The sequence below is a fragment of the Cucurbita moschata genome, unplaced genomic scaffold (genome assembly GCF_002738365.1).
Source record: "Cucurbita moschata cultivar Rifu unplaced genomic scaffold, Cmos_1.0 Cmo_Scf00016, whole genome shotgun sequence".
Classification (NCBI taxonomy): Eukaryota; Viridiplantae; Streptophyta; class Magnoliopsida; order Cucurbitales; family Cucurbitaceae; genus Cucurbita; species Cucurbita moschata.
The window spans coordinates 3,234,208-3,255,686 of record NW_019268532.1 but is presented as its reverse complement, the minus strand read 5'-3'; the positions used below and the strand labels follow the sequence as shown (position 1 = coordinate 3,255,686).

At 38.5% G+C, this 21,479-nt stretch overlaps 4 protein-coding genes across 6 annotated transcripts; 2 read left to right on the top strand and 2 right to left on the bottom strand.

The window, feature by feature from the left end:
• The first annotated feature begins 1,131 nt into the window (after positions 1 to 1,131).
• On the top strand, positions 1,132 to 2,039 carry LOC111454000 (zinc finger protein ZAT10-like). Its single transcript, XM_023095259.1, has one exon. It carries the CDS (start codon positions 1,199 to 1,201, stop codon positions 1,883 to 1,885), a length of 687 nt encoding a protein of 228 aa, XP_022951027.1. The 5' UTR covers positions 1,132 to 1,198; the 3' UTR covers positions 1,886 to 2,039.
• A 307-nt stretch (positions 2,040 to 2,346) lies between these two features.
• Positions 2,347 to 6,618, bottom strand: LOC111453992 (QWRF motif-containing protein 2-like). 2 transcript variants are annotated; one of them, XM_023095250.1, is made up of 7 exons: positions 6,441 to 6,618; positions 4,977 to 6,374; positions 4,675 to 4,794; positions 4,388 to 4,504; positions 4,215 to 4,304; positions 3,446 to 3,553; positions 3,180 to 3,362 (listed from the first exon to the last, which is right to left on the bottom strand). In XM_023095250.1, exons 2-7 carry the CDS (start codon positions 6,351 to 6,353, stop codon positions 3,276 to 3,278), a joined length of 1,899 nt encoding a protein of 632 aa, XP_022951018.1. In that variant the 5' UTR covers positions 6,354 to 6,374; positions 6,441 to 6,618; the 3' UTR covers positions 3,180 to 3,275. The 2 variants fall into 2 exon arrangements, with proteins under 2 accessions (XP_022951017.1, XP_022951018.1); XM_023095249.1 differs by having other exon boundaries at positions 2,347 to 3,362; positions 4,977 to 6,618.
• A 522-nt stretch (positions 6,619 to 7,140) lies between these two features.
• LOC111453999 (PXMP2/4 family protein 4-like) lies at positions 7,141 to 11,457 on the bottom strand. 2 transcript variants are annotated; one of them, XM_023095258.1, is made up of 6 exons: positions 11,393 to 11,453; positions 10,971 to 11,359; positions 10,199 to 10,427; positions 8,700 to 8,824; positions 8,358 to 8,532; positions 7,141 to 7,299 (listed from the first exon to the last, which is right to left on the bottom strand). In XM_023095258.1, exons 2-5 carry the CDS (start codon positions 11,301 to 11,303, stop codon positions 8,449 to 8,451), a joined length of 771 nt encoding a protein of 256 aa, XP_022951026.1. In that variant the 5' UTR covers positions 11,304 to 11,359; positions 11,393 to 11,453; the 3' UTR covers positions 7,141 to 7,299; positions 8,358 to 8,448. The 2 variants fall into 2 exon arrangements, with proteins under 2 accessions (XP_022951026.1, XP_022951025.1); XM_023095257.1 differs by having other exon boundaries at positions 10,971 to 11,457.
• Positions 11,458 to 13,894: 2,437 nt separating this feature from the next.
• LOC111454671 (casein kinase II subunit alpha-2-like) lies at positions 13,895 to 19,364 on the top strand. Its single transcript, XM_023096167.1, has 10 exons — positions 13,895 to 14,198; positions 15,037 to 15,166; positions 16,206 to 16,400; positions 16,964 to 17,121; positions 17,207 to 17,297; positions 17,420 to 17,485; positions 17,585 to 17,667; positions 18,187 to 18,250; positions 18,348 to 18,416; positions 19,078 to 19,364. The coding sequence occupies exons 1-10, from the start codon at positions 14,113 to 14,115 to the stop codon at positions 19,135 to 19,137; spliced, it is 1,002 nt and encodes a 333-aa protein (XP_022951935.1). The 5' UTR covers positions 13,895 to 14,112; the 3' UTR covers positions 19,138 to 19,364.
• The last annotated feature ends 2,115 nt before the right edge of the window (positions 19,365 to 21,479 follow it).

Below are 21,479 nucleotides of genomic sequence, written 5' to 3'. Positions count from 1 at the left end.
CGAATCTTTCTCTCACAGAAACGAGCTTAAACTTGCGCTGATGTCCCCTAAATCAACGAAACAAAACCACTCCTATGAGGATGGGTTTCTTGGGTTCGATCTTCGGCGTAAATTCCTCCATTTTCGAGCATCTCACTTCCTCTATTTTTCTTTATTTGTAAATGAGATTTTTTTTACTACTTCGATAAAATCTTAGAGAAAAAATGTTTTAAATCGAGTTGATTTTTATAAAATTAAGTGAAAATAAGTATAAATTTTAAACCCGTATCTAAATTAGTTCGTTATATATAATTATTAATTTAAAATTTTAATTGAAACAATTAACCCATATATAACTCTTTCAAATTTATGGTTTGGTTTGGTTTAGTTTGGTTTGGTTTGGTTTGGTTTGGTTTGGTTGGGCTTATGGTAGCTCACCTCACAATAATGTAACGAATTTTTCATCCCAAATGCCGACGCCGCCTCTAATTTTATTCTATATTTTATTCTATTTGCACATGCCAAATGCTCAGCATTAAAACGACCCATTTTTGTCACTGTCAAAACTTTTGACTTCCAATTCCAGCACCACACTAAATAGAGCGGAGATCTTCCTTCCCCTTCTTAATTACCAAGAACTTCATTGCCACTAGTTAGAAGCTCATTCCGACCATCCCCACCCAAAAACAACTCGGAGCCTAAACTAAAGAGAAGAGAGTTCAATCTACGAGAAGCTGACAAAGCTTTAGCCATAACACCACATCCATCGAGATGAAAAATATACAGAATAAAAGAAAAAACTTGAAGAAATATGCGCAGTAACACCAGGATGGAAAATATCCACAGTAATAAACGTAAACATCAGGTTCCATAACTTAACATTAAAAACGTCGGGACCAAATTCTAACGTTATCGGAGAAAATGTACACTAAAATTTAGAATTATTTAGGTGGATAGATATAGTTAGTCAAGGATTATGTGGAAGGCAGTTGAAAAAGTCAGCGCAGCCAGTTGGTCAAAAGTTTGACTGAATTGGAGTGAACCTCAGCGGCCGCCATCTAGAACAAAAACGTGTTTGCCTTGCCGTCCTTCCTCCGTAACTTCCTTCCTCTGTTTCTCTCTGTCTCTCTATAAATCCCTCCGCCTCCCTCTCTCTCTCCTCAAATTCCCAATTCTTCGATTCCTCTGAAACTCCCCAATTCGAACCCTTCCTTCACCTATGGCGCTCGAAGCTCTCAATTCCCCGACCATGGCCGCCCCCCCTCCCTTCGACAAGCCTCTCAAGCCCTGGGTCAAGCGCAAGCGTTCCCCCCGCCCATCTCTCGACGGCGCTCCCTCTGAAGAAGAGTATCTTGCTCTCTGTCTCATCATGCTTGCCCGCGGCGGCGCCTCTCCCTCTCCACCCAAGCCGGTGGCTGCCGTCAAGTCTGCTTATAACTGTCCCCTTTGCGATAAGGTCTTTTCCTCTTACCAAGCTCTCGGTGGCCACAAAACTAGCCACCGGAAACCGGCTTCTGTCGACGACCAGTCCACGTCGGTGTCCGGTGCCACGTCGAGTACCACCACGTCTACCTCTGGTGGAAGGGCTCATGTCTGTAATGTTTGTCATAAGTCGTTTCCCACTGGGCAGGCCTTGGGTGGACACAAGCGCCGCCACTACGAAGGCGGCTCTGCCGCCTTCGGGAATCGTCAGAGCTATAGTGGGATTACGATGACTTCGTCTGAAGGAGTGGGTTCGACACATACCGGCAGCCATAGCCATCGGAATTTCGACCTGAATATCCCCGCGTCAGCGGCTCTGTCGCCGAAGCTGTTGTTCGCCGGCGACCAGGAGGTGGAGAGCCCTCTGCCGACGAAGAAGCCGCGGTTGTTTTGGCTACCGGAACCGGAGAACTCGCTGAATTAGGACGACCCATTTCGTGAATTGGGGAAAATAGGGATTAGAATCGAAATTCAAAATTAGTTGAATTCAGTTTGTTTATTCAGATTGGAACTCTGTATCAGTGATGATAAATTCAATTAATTCTTTTTCAATTAAAAAAAATGGGTTTTTTATTTTTATTTTTATTAGTTATTTGAATAATGCAACTTGAAAGAGGGATTAGTCATCATCACAGGCCAACCCAGCAAGTGGGTGAGAAAGTTAACAAACTCAAGTGGACATTCTTGGAAGTTTACCAAACCTAAGAGGAATGGGTACGACCAAATTTCCAACGACAATTCCACCAACAAATTGGTCATGTTAGCTATTGCAATTATTGTTAAATTATCATTTATTTAGATTAATGATCGTGTTATGACGTATTTAAAAAATGACGGGAGGTTGAGTGTCACAAGGTTCTGACCCTCACGTTATGATAAGAGAAGTGACAACCCTCAAGTAATGCTCATCTAACTACGTGAGGGCCTAGATGAGTGTCATGATGAGACCGAGGAAGATGATGCATCATCTAACATACCACACATAGTGGGCATGCGACCGGGCCTTATCATTGAAAGTCGGGGTTCTAGAGGAAATTTGGACATGTGGTTCTGGACACACCACACATAGTGGGCATGCGACCGGGCCTTATCATTGAAAGTCGGGGTTCTAGAGGAAATTTGGACATGTGGTTCTGGACACACCACACATAGTGGGCATGCAACCAGGTCTTAACCTTGAAAATTGGGGTTATGGAGGAAATTTGGGCATGTGGTTCTAGAGTCAAGTCTGTCCATATGTTCATATGAAAGCTCGACAAATTTGACGTCAATCGAACACTCAACAACACTGTTCACCAAAATCATGTCTATACCTACTACTTTGAAAATGCCTCGAAATGTACAATAGAGGAGGTATGGTGTTACCTCTCTACCACTTGTAGGCCCCATCCAAGCGAGCTACTGTGTGTGTCATAATGAGGGCGGGCTACCCTGTGGCATATGTGTGTGTCACAGTGAATGCGAGCGTTCCAAAACGAGTGTCTCAGGCGACTTCCTTTGAAAAATGAGTTCTTTAAAGACAGTATCGGACGGTACAGGTGTGTCAATATTGCGTCCCTACCCACATGTCGAAGGTTGAATTTTACACCTGTTATCCGATACAGTATCCATAAATAATAGGACATAGGACATGGGGAGGGCCAATTCCTCAATCCAGGAATGTTTATCAAGTTTGATGATTCACTCATGACCAAACACTGTCAATGAATCTATTATTGCTTCTTGTTTCATGAATTCAAGTAAAAAAAGAATGGGTTTCGATTCTCTAGCAAGATCTTCGGTCTAATAATGCACACAACACAACAATCAGCTACCTATACCCTTGCGGTGTCCTGTTCTGTTAAGCTGGTGGGCGGGCGTTCTAGTTGCAATATTTGTGTTCTCAGGCTGCACTCTTTTACCTGGAAAAGTTTTTTGTTCCATGTGAGAGACAGAAAAACACAGGATAGAGAGAAAGAGAGATGTAGAGGATACAAAATGACACCTGCATAGATGCTACTGTAGACAATAAATCGTTGCACTGGTCGAGCAAAGCACGCTCATGTGCATTAACATCTGCAAGTTTTGATACCACAGAGTTCACCTCTCCGACCTATCATCATCAATGAGAGATGCTTTTTAGTCATATGTTTAAGCTGTGTGTGTGTTCATTTCAAGGCATTATTCACAGGTGTGATTAAACAGAAAAAAACTTAAAAAAGACACCGGTCATCTGTGTTGTTAGGAATCACGGACCCTCCAGAATGGTATGATATTATTCACTTTTGACCATAAGCTCTCATGGCTTTATTTTTTGGTTTCCACAAAAGACCTCATACCAGTTGAGATAGTATTCCCTACTTATAAACTCATGATCAACTCCTCTCCCAACAATCCTCCTATCGAACAAAGTACACCCTTTGTTCGACACTTGAGTTACTTTTGACTACAACTTCAAGACTCACAACTTCTTTGTTCGATATTTGAGGATTCTATCGACATAGCTAAGTTAAGGGCATGACTATAATACCATGTTAGGAATCACAACCCTTCACGATGGTATGATATTGTCCACTTTGAGCATAAGTTCTCGTGGCTTTGCTCTTTGCTTTTAGTTTTCGTAAAAGGCCTCATAGTATTCTTTACTTATAAATCCATGATTAACCCCTTAATTAGTTGACGTGGGACTCCTCTCCGAAAATTCAACTACCAGAAGAACAGAAGTGACAATGATGAATAAAGAAATGAAAAACAGGTGAGAGTGGGATTGCAACCTTTGTTAGCCATGAGCTTAAGGATGGTGCCATTGCTTGCATCACATCAACCGCTGAACAAATTGCATCCTTAACATCCTGGATTTCCGCCTGTGACCAAAAGATAAATACATAAATAAACAAAGAATGAGGAAAAAGCTTGATGGTACACATCCATACACACAGACACCAACCTTAGCCCCTTCATCAACTGGCAGGCGAAGAGTTCTAGCTTCCAAAGCTTCTGTGATATCTGATAGAGAGCTGGAGAAGTCTTCATCCAGAAGATCCAACTCGTCCAAACATGTCATCTACATTCGTAAAACACAATACTTACCACAGTCTAAGCAAAGAAAATTGACAAACAAAGAACCTAATGAAGATTCATAAACTCCTTTGATAATAAGAACATATGAGCCTAACTAATTTTCCAGGTGCAAACTTGGAGGTCAAGAGAGGAAAATGCATCCGTTTATCTTACTTGAGAGTTGAGGATAGAAGCCAACTTCAGTTTGTGCTGTAGTAATTGCATCTCATGTCTTTTAGCTGCAACAGATTCACGCAGTTTTGAAATACTATTCCAAGCACTGTGGAGGTTTCTCTGACATAAGGAACAATTAAACAATATAAGCAAACATGATGATTCCTTGATTGAAACTAAGCTCTACAGATTATAATACAAAGCAGCCAATTGGTTGATTGAAAAATTAGAACTCAGAATGAAAGGATCAACAATTCTTCTCCAAAGAAAGCAAAGAAAATGCCCATTTCAAGTAATAATACCTCTGCATTCAAACTCTGTATCGAAGAGGTGGCCTCTGCTCTAGCATTCACAAAACGCCACTGCAAAAGCCTGTTATACAACGTCTTCAATGAATGTGCATCAGCCATACGGGTATCCCCCATTTTCCCTCTTCGAATATCATTAGCAAAATTCAAAGTCGATGGCGTGCTGCTCCAGTTATTACTGAACCCATTTGTCACTGAGCATCTCACACGAGATGGGCTTCCTTTTGAAGGTGATGATATGGAGGATGCTAAAAGTTTACTTGGGGACAGAGGAGATGACGGCGGCTCCATGTTATTAGCAACCTGGCGAGGAGATGATGCTGGACTATCCATTGAATGCTTCTTGGGAATGTTTACCTTCGAAGGAACTGAAGTTTTTGCTCCAATGTTCTTAGATATTGGATACCCCGGCTCTGGCTGCCGTCGCAACCGATTGTTGGTCTCTTGCCAAACTCTCGCCGGAACCACCATGACTCGAGGGCCACGCTGTGCTTTTCCAGCACCACCCTCCAGTGTACCACTCTCAGAATCAGAAGCAAGAGGGTCGGACAAAACGTCTAAACTATCAGCCGAAGTTCCTGCAGTAAGAGGCTCTACCGCCTTCTCCGATTCTATATTTGCAGAGTCAGAACCAAGTCTTCCATCAAATGAAGTTCTGTCATCGACAAACGAACTCTGCAGCGCTCTCACTACATTCCCAGACCCACCAGCGACCTTCTTCCGTTCATCCACACAATCCAAACTCCTGCTCATACAATTCGCCTGCCGGTGACCACTGTGCCACCGCTGCTGATCTACTGGCTTCATATTCTCAGTCTGGTCGCCGCCACCAGCACCTCTTGTTGGTGTGGCTATTTTTCTCGGCTCCGGCGTACCCTTCCGAATACCAGGAGTCGGCGCAGGCTTTGGTCTACTAACCTGCAAAGGAAACGATTCGCCTTGGAAAGAAACCGATAGGCTCCGTGTCGAATTGAACAACAGTTTCTGAGCTGCTGACATCTCACCCCTTCCATTAGCATGACCAAATCTGAGATCCAACGAATTAGGATGAGGAGTCCCTCGCTGAGTTCTCTCCACCGATTCCGACCGCCTAAACGACGACGGCATCGAAGTCAGAACAGACGTCGAAGTAGACGTTCCGGAAACCGAAGGGGACGGGTATCGTCTCAGCACCGATGTAGAAGAAGAAGAGGGAGTGGAAGACGACAAGTACCGAGAAGTAACTTCCCGGGATTTGGGCCGTCGAGCCGCTGCGCCATTGTCGGGGTCAGAAGGCAAAAGAGGCGGCCTCGTAAGGTTTTGAGAGTGAGGCACTCTCGGAGTCTGAGCCATGGTATTAGTATTCAACGCCGTCGATACAGCAGCAACCATTATTCCCGTTCAAATCGCAACCTGAAACCCTAAATTTACACCGCAGATCACCCCAACATGAATCCAAATCAAGAATCATGCACTTACCGAAACAAATAAACCTCAATCACAACCAATTTCAGAAGAATCTGAACGGAAGGAGTCTGGAATCTTTGCTCTCACCCTCAGTCTGGACTGTTTTCCAAGAAATGACCGTTAAGAGTTTCCCCGGAGAAACACAGAGAGGAGGAGTTGAGAAAGAAGATTTGAGAAATCCACAACGGTCATGAACGGCTTAAATTGCAAATTATTTTATATAATATTCTGAAACAAAAAAAAAAATTGAAATAAGAAGGGAAGGTATTAATGACTACTCGCGAGAGTAAGAGAGCAACAGTACTCGCGAGGACGAATTGCAACGTGGCTTAAACAGGTGGGCCCCAATGCAGGCTCTTGAAATGGAAACGGAGTTTTGTACGCATGGGAAACGGGTAAAGCAAAAAGACAAAAAGAGACGGAGTGTAGTGAACGTTGGAATTGTGGACCGATAAAATAGAAGGGCATTCAAGTAATTTTGCTTCATTTTTAGGGCAAAATTAAAACCATAAATTTAGGAATTATCTACACCAATATTAATTACTTAACAAAAAAAATCCCAATCCCAAATGGCTCAAACATTGTAAGATATATTACATTAAAAAATTTAAATTTCTTGTTTTTTTTATCCTCTTATTTTGGATTTTAAATAAGAAAAGTTTCATACCAACGTAAAAAAAAATATTAATGAACAATTATTTTGCTACTTTTAATTAAAGTTGTACCAAAGTCTAGAGGTTTTAACACGACACACTAATTTAATCAAAATTTATCTAATAAACGTATCAAATCAAGTATTTCATTAGGTCAAAGTGAGCTTAGTATTTCTTTACGTAAGGTCTAAGGTTCAAATCCTCGTAATCAACTGTACCTGAAAAGAGAAACGAGCATTGTGTTAGAATTGTTAAATTGATTGTATAAATTAAAATTTAAAAGCATATTGTAACTTTATTAAAATTTAATTTCATATATCAAAAACACATAAACTCATGGCTGATTCTATATGAGTCTGACACATCGCCATTAAAATTACACGATCAAACATACAGCAAATGCACGGCAGGCCGTCACGCGAGTTAAGAGAAGCCCTTGAATTGAAGGCCCTCTGTTATTTTGTGGCAGCAGGACACACAAATTTAGTGCTGTTTGTGAATTATAAGAGCCATTCACAAGTTACATAAAAAGGGGCAACACATTTAAAGTTACAACTTAAAGGCAATGAGGAGTAATTGCTTGTGATATCACACGCTGATTGGGGAAGAGAACGAAACACCTTTTATAAGGGTGTGGAAACCTTTACTTAGCAAAGGCTTTTTAAATTCTTGAGGGGAAGCCCAAGAGGGAAAGCCAAAGAAGACAATATCTGCTAGCGGTGGGCTTGGGCCTTTTCAAATGGTATTAGATCCTGACACCGGGCAATGTGTCAACGAGGAGACTGTTTCCCAAAGGGGGTAGACACGAGGTGGTGTGCCAGTAAGGACGCTGGGTCTCGAAGGGAGTGGATTTGGTGGAGGTCCCACGTCGATTGGAGAGAGGAACAAGTGCCAACGAGGACGCTGGGCTCTGAAGGGAGTGGATTGGGTTATCCCACATTGGTTGGGGAGGAGAACGAAACACCCTTTATAAGGGTGTGAAAACCTTTCCCTAATAGACGCGTTTTAAAGTCTTGAGGAAAAGCCTGAAAGGGAAAGCCCAAAGAGGACAATATCTGCTAGCAGTGGGGCCGGTGCAAATCAGCAGTCACATTTACAGCAACATAAACAGATTGAATCATCTCAAAATCATTGGGATCAGACATATTTATAAATGAAACATTGGAATCATAGTCAAAATGTCTCTTAATCCCATCCCATCACCAAGATTTTACGTATTTGCAATAATCAATGCTTAAATCCAGCCGAGTAGAAGAGTTGGAAGTGCTTTACTTACCGAGCACTATATGGAAGCCTTCTGCTTCATAGAGGTAGTTGCTAAACAAGCCATGAAAACAAAAGGCAGTCTCTTCAAATCTACTACTGCTTCAATTCATGTCAACTCCTTTTAAGCTAGCCATGTATGTCAGATAAATGGTCCATATATATGCGAACGAACTGTTTGTCAATGGCTGCAAAATCGACGCCCAAAAACGGATTTAGAGTTCTATCTGTTTGGTTGAAAAATGAGCAAACGACTATGCTGAGAGCAATCAAAACAAAGACTAGACTAGACTGTGGCATCTTGTATATGATATAAGGATTCCTCTTTTTATGTCTGGATGTGATGGGAACGTACCTGTAGATGAACGGGGACAAATTTGTATGTGAGAAAATCGCAGACTGGCCAAAACAAGAGTCCATTTAACAATGTTGGAAGTAAATCTCGCTGTAATCTAGCAGCAATCTCACTGCCACTTTCACCTGAATTTGGAAATAATGCATTTAGAAGCGAGCAATATCAGAATATATTTGTTCTAAATAATATTATTTCCAGATTACGAGATGCATATGGATTATAAGACACGAGTAATAAATCAACTACAGAATGTACTTCGAGAGAATAGTGGTCGACTTCAAGGAATGTAACAAATGCCAAGCTGTAGAAGCCAGTAGGCTAAATATGGACTACAACTAGGAGGCTACGGATTTCAGCATAAACGACACAGAATTAGCAGATAATAAGAAATCTTCTTAATCTACATCTTATAAACGTTCGGGTGAAAAAACTTATTCAGTTCCAGACGTTAAACCAACACACATGATGTTGGCTAGTTTGATTCCATAATATTCCAGAAAAAAAGTAGTCGGTCGGTTCATTTTGATTGGTTTTGATTGGTTCCATTTTCCAAAAAGTTAGATTTTGCACCAGTTTTCAAATTTTCTTCAACTAATACTTCTGCTTGGCGTTGGACTTAATGGCTCAATCTAATGCCATAGAGACCGATTGGTCCAAGAAAAGCAGAAAACTAGCACGGATACTGGCTTTCTAGGAGAATGGAACCAAATAGAACCAACCCACTTACCTCTAGTTCTCCAAAGGGGGCCTCGATAAATTATAGAACTTCATTATCAACAGAATTATGAACTAGATGAAGCCAGATAGCAGTCATCAAAAGCCTCCAACCATAGCAAGAAAAATGTAACAAATACTGATAGCAAAAAGGAACACTCTAATTTCAGCACTAAAGACCAAGGCCCAGCATTTGATAGTTAAACACCTATCTTAATCCACACTTCATAAATGTGCACAACAGGGGACCCAAAAATCCATTAGAACACTCCATCAAAGCATCTAACAATGAAGTTGAAGAAACCAGGGTGGAGGTCATCAAAGCAAGCCACCTATGGCAAGATAATGAAAAATCACTTTTGGTCCCTCCCTAAACTCTCATGGAAGTGACAATTTAGTCTCCAAACTTTAATTTGTAACAATTTAGTCCATCTACTGTTAATTTATACAGATAAATTTGCAAGAATTTAATCATGCCGTAAAAGAATCCATAAAAATTAAATGTCGATTTTTATTAGATTTAGACTTTGTAGCTTATAAACATATTAGGTCCCTAATTGGTTTATTGATCTACCCAAATGAGAAGTTCCGTTAAATTGCTACAAATCTTAAAGTTGTTACATTCTAAAGTTTTGGGGCCAAAGGGTTATAAATTTGAAAGCAGAGGAACTAAATTGTCACAAATCAATGCTCAGAGACTAAACAGTTACTTTTAAGTTCAAGGATAAAAAGTGATTTTTAGCTAAAAATTATCTGAAGTTCTACAACTTCAGCTTTCTGATTACCTTGCAAAGATGCATTATAGGAGAAGAAAATAGAGGTAAGAGTAGGTCCGTACACAGCCTGCCCTAGAACAATCTTCTTGAAAGTTGACAAATAATCTCGCCTTGGTGAGACCGTGGACATGAAATTAAACCACAAATGCTGGGATGGCCCCAATATCAGCAATCCATAAGCAGCCATCCGTGTTGTCCTTATTAAATCAAAAGAGCCAGGAGATGGCAATGTAATCATCTAACAAAATTTGATATAAACCAAACAATTAGAAGACAAAATTAACCAGAACAAGAGGGTATAAGAAAGGTAATTGTGAAGGGTGTTGCTATTTCAACAACGGGTGTAATAGAAAACTGATGAAAGTTGAACAAGTAAACCAAATATATCACAATGAGATTTGTCCTCTCATAAATTTTCAACACAAATCATCCCATGAATGACAACTGCCCAACCCTAAAACCTACAGTATTTATAACATAAATCTTGGCAGAAGGTGCTTAAATGTCGATTTGTTGAACTTAAGCTACTTCAAATTGTTATATACATCAACAAAATGCAACTACTCAAGATTTCAAGCACAAAGATAGTAACGACCAAACATCATTTCTGCATGTAAATGATCTTTTATACGAAACCACCTCATTTAAGGGAGAGGTGGTGTCTTCTCGTATAGTTATCGGATAATCGATCTCGTTTTTTCACGAACTGTATCCTGAATTCCAAATAATTCCGAAAGAATGCGGAAATGAATTGCATGCAAACATAAAAACCATCTTGTACCTGAGAGGTTAGATCAGCAGCCACATAAATGAGCGAAGAACTGATACTTTTAGTGATAAACGGGTAGGTGTCGAGTTTCCTTAAATACCATCGGATAACTCCAGTGCCTGATTTCAATGGAGAAGAGAAGGAAGAGAATCGATGCCGAGACGAAGGCAAGAAAGATTGGCATGAAATTTTACTTTCTCTAATTCTGAATCCCATTGGAGATGACCTGAAACTGAAATACGCCCTCCAGTGAATCTTAGAAGAGACGGTAGCTTTGGGGATTACATTGATACGGGCAGCGACCGGCCGCAGAAGCAAGCCACAACGTCGACGCAAGCTATTCATCGAATTACACGAGCTTTATTCCGATTCCCTTTGCTCGCTCAGTGATTTCGAGAGCGTCGATTCAGAGTTCAGGGTGCGAAAACGACGTTAATGTCCGGCCATCAACGAGACAGCCACGCCTGTGAATCGGGAGCAAGCAGACCAACGTCGGCAAATAAAAATGTTCTTAAATTTTTTCTATTTTGTTTGAAAGAAAATAAACCTTTAAAGAATTTAATAATGTCTTTTAAAGCTTTTTTGAATTTTTTTATTAAAATGATTTGTAATTTGCTTCAAAAATAATTATAAATAAAATAAAGTGGACGAACTAATTGATGTCGAAGAATCAGCAGAGGAGTTGTGGTTAGGTGTGAAATGTCACTCGAACCCAAAACTAGCTGGTTTTCCCCAAAATGCGTTGAGGCGGAGCAGTTGACTGGACATCTAAGGGTAAAACATTGTTTCGGTGCGGGCCGCAAGAGCGGTACCAAATCGAGGCAAACTCTGAATACTAGATATGATCGCAAAATAACAGGGGTCAAGGTCGGGCAATGAGACGATGGTGGATAAGCTTCATCGTTGAGAGGGAAACAACTTGGATCACCAGCTAAGGCCTCTAAATGATCGCTCAGTGATAAAGGAGGTAAGGGTGCAGAGATAACCAGGAGGTTTGCCTAGAAACAGCCACCCTTGAAAGAGTGCGTAATAGCTCACTGGTCGAGCGTTCTTGCGCCGATGATGAATAGGGATAACTAGGAGGTTTGCCTAGAAACAGCCACCATTGAGCTAATTGAGGGTTTTAGGGTTTGCTAATCTCACGGCCCTCATCAGCCTAGTCCTATTAGGCTCCTTCAATCCACTGAACATTGTTGTTTCTCTTAACCGTACTTGACAGACTCGCCATTAAGCACGACCAAATCTTTCTCAATAATATCTTATATTATGCCACAAATTGTAGGTGGTTGACCCTACAAATCTCTATATTCGGTAGATCTTTTCTAATTGAGTAGAATTCACGAGTAGGAGCTGTGACTTAATTGTCCACATGTACACGGTCAATAATGACAACTTAATGACACCGATCCTAGCTCATTGTCCAAGGCATAGTAACTTATATAACTGCGTCCTTTATCATACTCGTAAACCATGTAGTTTACATGGTAAGTAAATCATCATACATACCTATGCATATAGATAGGTTCAATCTCTCTTACACGATATCTAACATCCCACGTCATATATTTCTATGAACTATCTGACACGTAAATCACGGTAAAACACAATCATACTAGCCATAGTTCCAATAAATTAGTCGAGTCAATTAGAGTCTTATTTAGGAGTGCATAAGCTCATAAATCATCAGTAGGTACTAAAAATTGTGGCTTAAAGCTAAAAAAACGATACAAAATTTCACAGATTAAATTCTTAGTTTTTTTGGTTCAATAGGTATCATTGAAACTCGAATAAGAACTCCGTGCACAGTTGCATAGTCACTTTCAACGTTCTAGTTATTCCACATAATCTTCTTCTTAGTTTTATGAAGTCAAGGATTGGTCGAGTGTAGAAGATGAATTTCTCTTTGAAAGCACAAGAACTTACTCAAAAAACTCGAGTATTTAACAGCACGTTTGAGGGCTCTACTTTACAAATTGTCTCGAGGGAAACTTTAGTCTAGCTTAAATGAGCAAAAGTCCTCAACAAACGAGCTCGAATTGGCGCCAAAATCCATGAATTTGTCTCACAATGGACTCCAAATTGCAAAATCAAAGGATCTTGCTCAAAACTAATCCAAACATGTGTCTAATGGTCAATGGGTAGAAAAAAATCGAACGTAAACGTGGCCGAATTTGCTCCAATTCTTTTACCGAACTCTTTATCACATAGTCACTTGTAACCCTATTTCCAATTCTATGACCCCATTCGAACAGATATCATCTAAAAGTTCACCATGAGAGTTTACGTCTCTAACACGACCTCTTAATGAAATGAGGTAAATGGTCGATACTATTGGAAAGATTATTTTTTGGCTGATGGGTATTGTAATAGGTATTCCTATAATTAGTTAAATAGGTCTTTTGGCACGGGAAGAATCAACTTCAGCTCCATCAAAATGTTTTTTTGAGGCAGATCTTTCCATTACCAATATGGACCTCACTAACGAGTCTTGTCCTATATATGATACTATTCGTCTTTTATCATAGGTTTTGAATCACCTACTAACTGTTAGACGAACACGACTCTCCAGAATGATATGATATTGTTCACTTGAAGCATAAGCTCTCATGACTTTGCTTTGGGCTTCCCCGCTTCCCCAAAAGGCCTCGTATCAATGGAGAGAGTATTTTTTGATTATAAACCCATGATCATATCCTAAATTAGCCGACGTGGGACTTTCATCATCAAACATTAACTATTGTGGTGCAACAAGGACTAGATCGAGAACCATATAAATAGGTATATAGAGGTCTCGATCACATGGTTGAGATATCGATATAGAGCTATTGTCATCAGATGGTTATCAAACGGGCCTAATTTGATTCGTAGTTGTAAAAGAAATTTAAATTTACACCATTGGGCTATCTAAAAACTGAAAACTCACGACCTAACCTAACCTAACAAAAAAGTGAGAGAGATTGTGGAGAAAAGGGGCAAAGAGGAAGAATGAAAGTCATGGGTTTTGTTTAGTGGTTTCGTTTGTTTCTTGTCAATTCCTTAATTCGGGGAAGGGGCGGCTGGTTGCTACCGCTCTCCCTCAGATTTCTTCATCCCCGCCACCGCACTGTTCCTCTCTCTACGATCACTTCCCGATCAACCTTCCACTCTTTTCATCATGTCCAGGTCCCGAGTTTACGCCGACGTCAATGTTCATCGCCCCAGAGAATACTGGGATTACGAGTCTCTCGCCGTCCAATGGAGGTGAGTCCTCTAAATTACTCTTTTCTTACTTCTCTTATTTCAATCCTTGTTCTGTTCTTGCCTTCGTTTTCCCTCTGTCCATCCGATCTAGGGTTTCATTTGCTAGTTGGGATCGTTTAATTTAGCTTCTTGCGTAGTTTGTTTATTTACGGGGAGTTTCTTGCGGATCGTTGTCTGGCGTTCCACCCGTGCGTCATTGATGCTGTTTTTGGCTGTCGCAGGGGTTGGCTGTGAGTTAGATTGAAGAATGTAGGGGGATTTTATTTATTTATTTTCCATTTTAAAGAAAGAAATGAATATTCAAAAGTTAGGAAGGTTAGGGATCAATCCCTACCATGGGTTCAAGAGATTACGAGAAACCATTCTAACCTGATCTGTTATTACCTCATCTCTTGGAGTCGACAGTAGCCCGAGGAAGAGACTTTGTATATATTCTACTGTTCAGGTACTGGGCGTTTCATCCTCTTGAGCATGAATGGCCTTTTCGGAAAATGTGGAAGGAAAACTTGATGTGAATCTGTGGAAATTTGGCACGAGTGCATCTTTTTGTTGTGGATGCAGTCAGTCATCTGTAGTTTTTTTTCTTTCTTTCATGAAATAGCAGAAGTTCAAGTGCTCCGTGTAGTTTCTGCTAACTCACGGAAAGGGAAGAGAGAACTCTAGTTTTTAGTTTAAAGTAGTTTCTCTCTGTAATTATGAATGATTCTGATAATGGGTATGGGAAGAGATGATCTCAAAATGCTTGATCATTTTTCCTTTTATGAATTATCTTTTAATTTATTGTTTTCATGTGTTTTCTTTATAAGACATTGCTGCTAATAGAACTCTTTTAAAACAGTGGTCAGGATGATTATGAGGTTGTCCGGAAAGTTGGAAGAGGAAAGTATAGCGAGGTATTTGAAGGTATAAATATCACCAACAATGAAAAGTGCATTATCAAGATTCTTAAGCCTGTCAAGAAGAAGAAGGTGAGCATTGTCGTTTACTCGTAATCTATGATGTTTTTGGATAGACACTATGTATGCTTGATGCATAAAGTGTTCTTTTTGTATGATATTTGTTCAATTCTTCCCAATTTGTCATCTTCCTGCTAGTTTTCTGTAAGACCAGTACATGTTGGAGGTGTCATGTATCCTGAAGAAATTAAGCTTAGGAGGCACAGTCCAAATTTTTAAATCATCAGAGTGATTAAAAAAGAAACTGTTGTATGCTGGGGTGTCTAAGTTTCTCATTCAAATTGTATCATTTTAAAGTCCATGCTATCAATTTCATCAAATTAAACCCTAAACATAGACAACTGTTTCAATTTTTATCCAATATTCAATTTCACTAATTAACCCACTAATTTTAACAAAAATCAATTTAAAAATACGTATAACCTTAGCAATTTCAATAGAATCAAGTTTTGCACAAAATTAAATTTGATCTAATGCAAGAATTTACCATTGACTAACCTTTCCAAAATACACACATTTCAACAAAAATTTAGCTCTCATGTTATTATTAGTTTTGTTTTTAAATCTTATCAGTTTTGTACCATACATATATTTTTAGAATTCATTGAATGCATATGAGAATACTTTTTAATAATCTTTAAAAAAATTAAACAGAGGGTTAAATTGCAACATTTTTTTTTTTTAATAAGTTTAGGGTTAGGATTGCAACCCGTGCCTAAGTTTGGGGTGCTATTTGATGAAATTAAATGTAGGAGTATAAATTGATACAACATGGCAAGTTTAGGGGAAAATTGATTTTCCGTATATGTACATCCTTGTTATATTTAGATCTATCTTGGGGCAATTTTTTTTTATAAGATTTCTTCTTCATGACTATACATCAGTCTTTGCATAGATCAAAATCCAATTCTGCATCTTTCATGTGTGCCATACATGAATGGCATGTACGCATACTCTAAAGTAATTTATTTTTACTGCAGTACTGCTGTCAACCAGTTTTCCTTTAATTTGATGTCACTTGCTCTAATATGGTCATCATGTGTTAATACAGATAAAGAGGGAGATAAAAATACTACAGAATCTTTGTGGTGGCCCAAATGTTGTGAAACTGCTGGATATTGTCAGAGATCAACACTCAAAAACTCCTAGCTTAATCTTTGAATATGTGAACAGTACAGATTTCAAAATTTTGTACCCTACGCTGACCGATTATGACATTCGTTACTACATATATGAGCTTTTGAAGGTATTTTCATGTCTCATCACTTCTTGATATGCTTGTATAAATTCCCCTTCTTTTCTTCTTTCCTCTTAAGAATTTTGTGAGCTTGAAATGCTAACAAAAAAAGAAAAGTAGCTGAGTTATTTTTTAGAAAAGCATACAATGATAATTGATATCCATTTAAGCTATTATTCCTTAAATTATTCTGCTTGCGAAGTCATATCATAATGCATCATAATTTAGATTTTCTATTTCTTCCTATGACAATGTGCCTGGAGCTTTGAGTATAATACTTCTTCATGTTCTTCTCTATTTCTCTCTCTCTTCTTCGCCCCCATACTTATACATGAGCAACTGGATTTGTTTGTAGTTTTTTTGTTTTTTTTTTCCTAAGAACAAACGATCAAAGTATGTGGTCCTAAAGTGTTCATAATGGGATTGTTACTAAAACAGATAAGCTCCAGTCCTGCCTTATGTTGTGAATTTTCCATATGCGTTCAAATTCCTTCATGTCTTGGCTGTGAAGGTTGTAGTATTTGTGTTTTAATGTCTTTATCTTGCTTCTGATTTGAGCATTCTAAGTGCAGGCATTGGATTACTGCCATTCTCAAGGCATAATGCATAGAGATGTAAAGCCTCACAATGTTATGATTGACCATGAACTGCGAAAACTTCGTTTGATTGATTGGGGTCTTGCTGAATTCTACCATCCTGGAAAAGAGTACAATGTTCGAGTAGCATCTAGGTAAGTGAACTCTTTTTTGATTTACTGACTATCAGTTAATTCGTCTTGAAGTTAAATTGATAGATTTTGCTGATATTATTGTCAGGTATTTCAAAGGACCGGAACTTCTTGTAGATTTACAAGACTATGACTATTCCTTGGATATGTGGAGCCTGGGTTGTATGTTTGCTGGAATGGTGAGGATTGGGACTACAAAAGCCTTACTAAAGTCTGGTCTCTTTTTCATGGTCATGCAAATGGTGTAAAAAATGGCTTAAGACGAAATGAGCTTGCTCAAGGCCCTTTTCTTTTCTTGCAGATTTTTCGGAAGGAACCATTCTTCTATGGTCACGACAATCATGACCAGCTTGTCAAAATTGCCAAGGTACTTGTTCATCTTTTTTTCCACATTGGTTGGTTATTTTAACTTTCATTGCCACCTTTGCCTCCACTTTATTTATGATGAATAACGAATATTACTCAGGTTTTGGGGACAGATGAGTTGAATGCGTATCTGAACAAATATCAACTGATTCTTGATCCACAACTTGAAGCCCTTGTTGGAAGGTCTCTCTCTCTCTCTCTCTCTCTCTCTCTCTCTCTCTCTCTCTCTCATGGACTTATTGCTTCAAAGCAACTCTAGTATTCAAGATCAAATGTCTATGACAAATCGAAAAGTTGAATTTTATAGTTAAATTAATGCAGCATGATTAATTTTTTTATTTGTGTTATTGAAGAGGATTCATCGGTTATTGGAAATGATCGAGTTTTTGCTGTTTCTTTAATTATAATTATTAGTTGTATGAAAACCTGTTGTAAATTCTGCTATTTCTAAACCGACCCAATCAACTTCAATTTATGTCATATTTCAACATCTTCATGGCTCCATAATTCTGTACTTGCATAAATTAGAGGAAACATAGCCCTAGCATAGTTGCAGATTTTGTGAAAATGATTTTAAAGAATGTATGTTTTCATCACGATATGAACAATCTGTTCCCAAGACTAGGCGTGAATATGCTTTTCGATCATTTATCTGCTATCCTTGGTTGTATAAAACTTGTCTTCCCATGGTTTATATTGCAGGCATAGCCGTAAGCCATGGTCAAGATTTATCAATGGTGATAACCAGCATCTTGTATCCCCTGAGGTCAGTTATGTTCTTGAGTCAATGGACTACTACCATAAGTTTCTTATTTATGTTTACGTTGTGACTTTTCATTTATGGGTTGTCTTCTCTACCATAGGCCATTGATTTTCTGGATAAGCTTCTTCGGTACGACCATCAAGATAGGCTCACTGCAAGAGAAGCAATGGTACTTATCAACTTCTCTTCTATTTGAGTTAAGCTGTGTGTTCTCATTTATCAAGTTGTTCCGATTGTAGTTCCTTCATCAATTTCTTTGCTGTTTGGTTTATGGTGCATCTTTGTCCTCCTGGTTAACTTTCCGATCCTTAAAGAAATACAGCCTGCCACCATCTCTAGCATTCAAATACTATTACCACCTCTAGAGTTCAATAATTTTTGTGTGTCACCATCTCTAACATTCAAATACTATTACCACCTCTAGAGTTCAATATTTTTTGTGTCACCATCTCTAACATTCAAATACTATTACCACCTCTAGAGTTCAATATTCTTTTTTGTGTTTAGTAAAAAAAAGAATTACAGAAATTTGAACTTGTCTAATCTATATTTGGTTCTGAGTTTATAATTTACCACAAAAGTCAGTGCCTCGTTCAAAAGGTAGGTTCATCAGCTTGGACTTAATGTAACTTGATTTGGTTCGGTTTTACGAAGCCATGTAATTGGCGAGTTTGTATTAAGCAACCTGTAATGCATAGCATATACTTAGTTGCAAACCACTGGTTACACAAATAAAACTCATCAGTCAAATGTTCTAACTCTTAGTATGGCAAAGTTTTTGTACAGGTCTGACAGAGATTTCCTAATTTCTGAAAATTGATTGTTTGCAGGCTCATCCATACTTCTTCCAGGTGAGAACTGCGGAGAACAGCAGGCTGCGAACGCAATAACCCGATGTGTAGAGGTTAAATTTTAATAGCACTTTGCTCATTGTGGCGTTAGTTGTAAGCCTAGGCTCTCTTTTCCCTCCCACCTAGGCGGTTGGTTAGCTCATACAGTTGCTTGGCTCTTCTGTGTTCTGTAATATTGAGAGACATTCTCCTACTACTCACTCCGATGTATATTTTCCCTCCTTTTATGAGGTCTTACTATGGAAATTATAACTTTGGTTGCTTCCCTCGCTCTTCTCTCTCCATTTCTTTATGCTTTGCTCAAACTTTTTTGGCTTGGAATTGCTTTAGGCCGTGTTAATAGCCTTATATCTTGTTTGATAGCTATTTAAGACTACAAGAAATTGAAAAATAAAAATTTAAAAACAGAAAACAAAAATGAAATCATCATCCAATAATTGGTATAGAGTTCCACCAAATTGGATCATGTGTTTGAGTGTCACAGTTGCTTTCTTTTGTGATTGGTAATACAATTGTGTATCATTGATTATTTCTCTCGCATAAGTTAGCTAACTTTAATCCACAAGTTAGCTGACTAAAATTTGGATTGTTGGTGACTATTTATGGGAGTTAAAACTCCACTTTTACTATTGAAAAATGATTCTAGACAGCTAGACTAAAGAAAGTAATGTTACAAGGTAGCAAGCAATAAGGAACGCCAACAACGTTGATAGCATATGATTCAGGTAGGAAGATTTGACAATTAGTTGTATCCCATTGTAATAAATTTTGAGACAAATACGATGAGCCATAATAAAAACCTCGTGAATTAACTTGGGTTACAGGTGATGAGCCATAATAAAAACCTCGTGAATTGACTTGGGTTACAGGAGTGATTCTGGCTGTATTGACCGCATCCTTTGGTGTAACTGGTTATTCCTTACCTCGGGACCAAATTGGTTATTTGACAGTCAAAATTGTAATAGGTATACCGGAAGCTATTCCAGTAATAGAGTCGCTTTTGGTAGAGTTATTACGCGGAAGTGCTAGTGTGGGACAATCTACCTTGACTTGTTCTTATAGTTTACACACTTTTGTATTACCTCTTACTGCCGTATTTATGTTAATGCACTTCCCAATGATACGTAAGCAAGGCATTTCTAGTCTTTTATAGAGAATCGAAATCATAGATTTGTAATTCGTTATTTATGATTACTCGGGGAAGAAGAAGAGTATAGCCACAAGCACAAATTATAATTTAAAAAAAAAAAAACTAGCTAACATGAAAAGGTAAAATGATTTGGAATAGGCATGTAGGCATAGTCAATGCTCTATACAATCTCACTTATAGATTATGCACTTTATTTAATTTAATTATTCATTTTTATTAATGTTTAATCAACCATTTATCAAACAGAGAATACATTGCATCAATCTTATATGATAATAAAAATGATTATATAGTAAAAACTTTGAATGTTATGTACGATGGAGGTTGATGTTAATACAAAACAATAGAAAAGAAATAACCCGAACATTTAAATAAAACAAAGAAAAGAATAAAACAATGTCCTAGTCTAACCTAAGGGCTACAAACTACATGAAACATCTACCTAACACTGGTTTCATGACTTTCATCGCGCGGCCACCGGCATCCGTACATAGGTTCCTTATTTTTACCTGAAATGTAAAAGTAGCACATGACTTGAGTATTTTAAGAAATATTTAGTAAGTAACCCCACTATTGAAGTAAGTGAATGTAAACACATGCGACATGGTGTGACCTATCATTTGAACATATAATACATGACCCTAGGTAGCTTTCCAGTCTAGGCAAGGTTAGATGTATGGTACTTCTTTACACACTGTGTGTGAGTATAGGCCTACTAGGCAGGCTCGCACACCCCCTAGGCTTGGCACATTGGGCTAGCACTCGCTAACAGGCTCTATGCCGAACACCACAGAGGGAAAATGCCCATATAACATCATGTGAATATAATGTCGTAAATCATAAGTCATAATGTATGCATTCATACTCATCATAGTGGAAAAGTATTGTAATGCATGTTTCACACAAATATGCATGAGGTCCCTATAGCTTATAATCATGACATAATGTATGATGAAAGACAAACCTCAATTTATCTATAATATGAATTATGCTTACATAATTTCCGTACATTTTATAACACATTACATTACTTTCATGACATAGTTTAAGGAGGTTTATGCATCATAAATTAACATTTTCATAACAACTTTATACAACTTGACATAATCACAAAATAACATAATTTTATTAGATAGCATAACGTGACATTAGCATAACATAGCCTATCATGTCATGGCATAACATCACAAAATTTACTTTTTGCGAAAAATATATATATATATATATATAT

Coding starts and splice junctions, on each gene's coding strand:
- LOC111453992 (XM_023095249.1), bottom strand. CDS start 6,353: ATGGTTGCTGCTGTATCGACGGCGTTGAATACTAATACCATGGCTCAG. Junction 4,795..4,976: donor TACAGAGTTTGAATGCAGAG/GTATTATTACTT, acceptor TCCTTATGTCAG/AGAAACCTCCACAGTGCTTG. Junction 3,554..4,214: donor TAAGCTCATGGCTAACAAAG/GTTGCAATCCCA, acceptor TGATGATGATAG/GTCGGAGAGGTGAACTCTGT.
- LOC111454671 (XM_023096167.1), top strand. CDS start 14,113: ATGTCCAGGTCCCGAGTTTACGCCGACGTCAATGTTCATCGCCCCAGA. Junction 15,167..16,205: donor AGCCTGTCAAGAAGAAGAAG/GTGAGCATTGTC, acceptor GTGTTAATACAG/ATAAAGAGGGAGATAAAAAT. Junction 18,417..19,077: donor TCACTGCAAGAGAAGCAATG/GTACTTATCAAC, acceptor GATTGTTTGCAG/GCTCATCCATACTTCTTCCA.
- LOC111454000 (XM_023095259.1), top strand. CDS start 1,199: ATGGCGCTCGAAGCTCTCAATTCCCCGACCATGGCCGCCCCCCCTCCC.
- LOC111453999 (XM_023095257.1), bottom strand. CDS start 11,303: ATGAATAGCTTGCGTCGACGTTGTGGCTTGCTTCTGCGGCCGGTCGCT. Junction 10,428..10,970: donor CTGCTGATCTAACCTCTCAG/GTACAAGATGGT, acceptor AAATTTTGTTAG/ATGATTACATTGCCATCTCC. Junction 8,533..8,699: donor TTGTCCCCGTTCATCTACAG/GTACGTTCCCAT, acceptor TCGATTTTGCAG/CCATTGACAAACAGTTCGTT.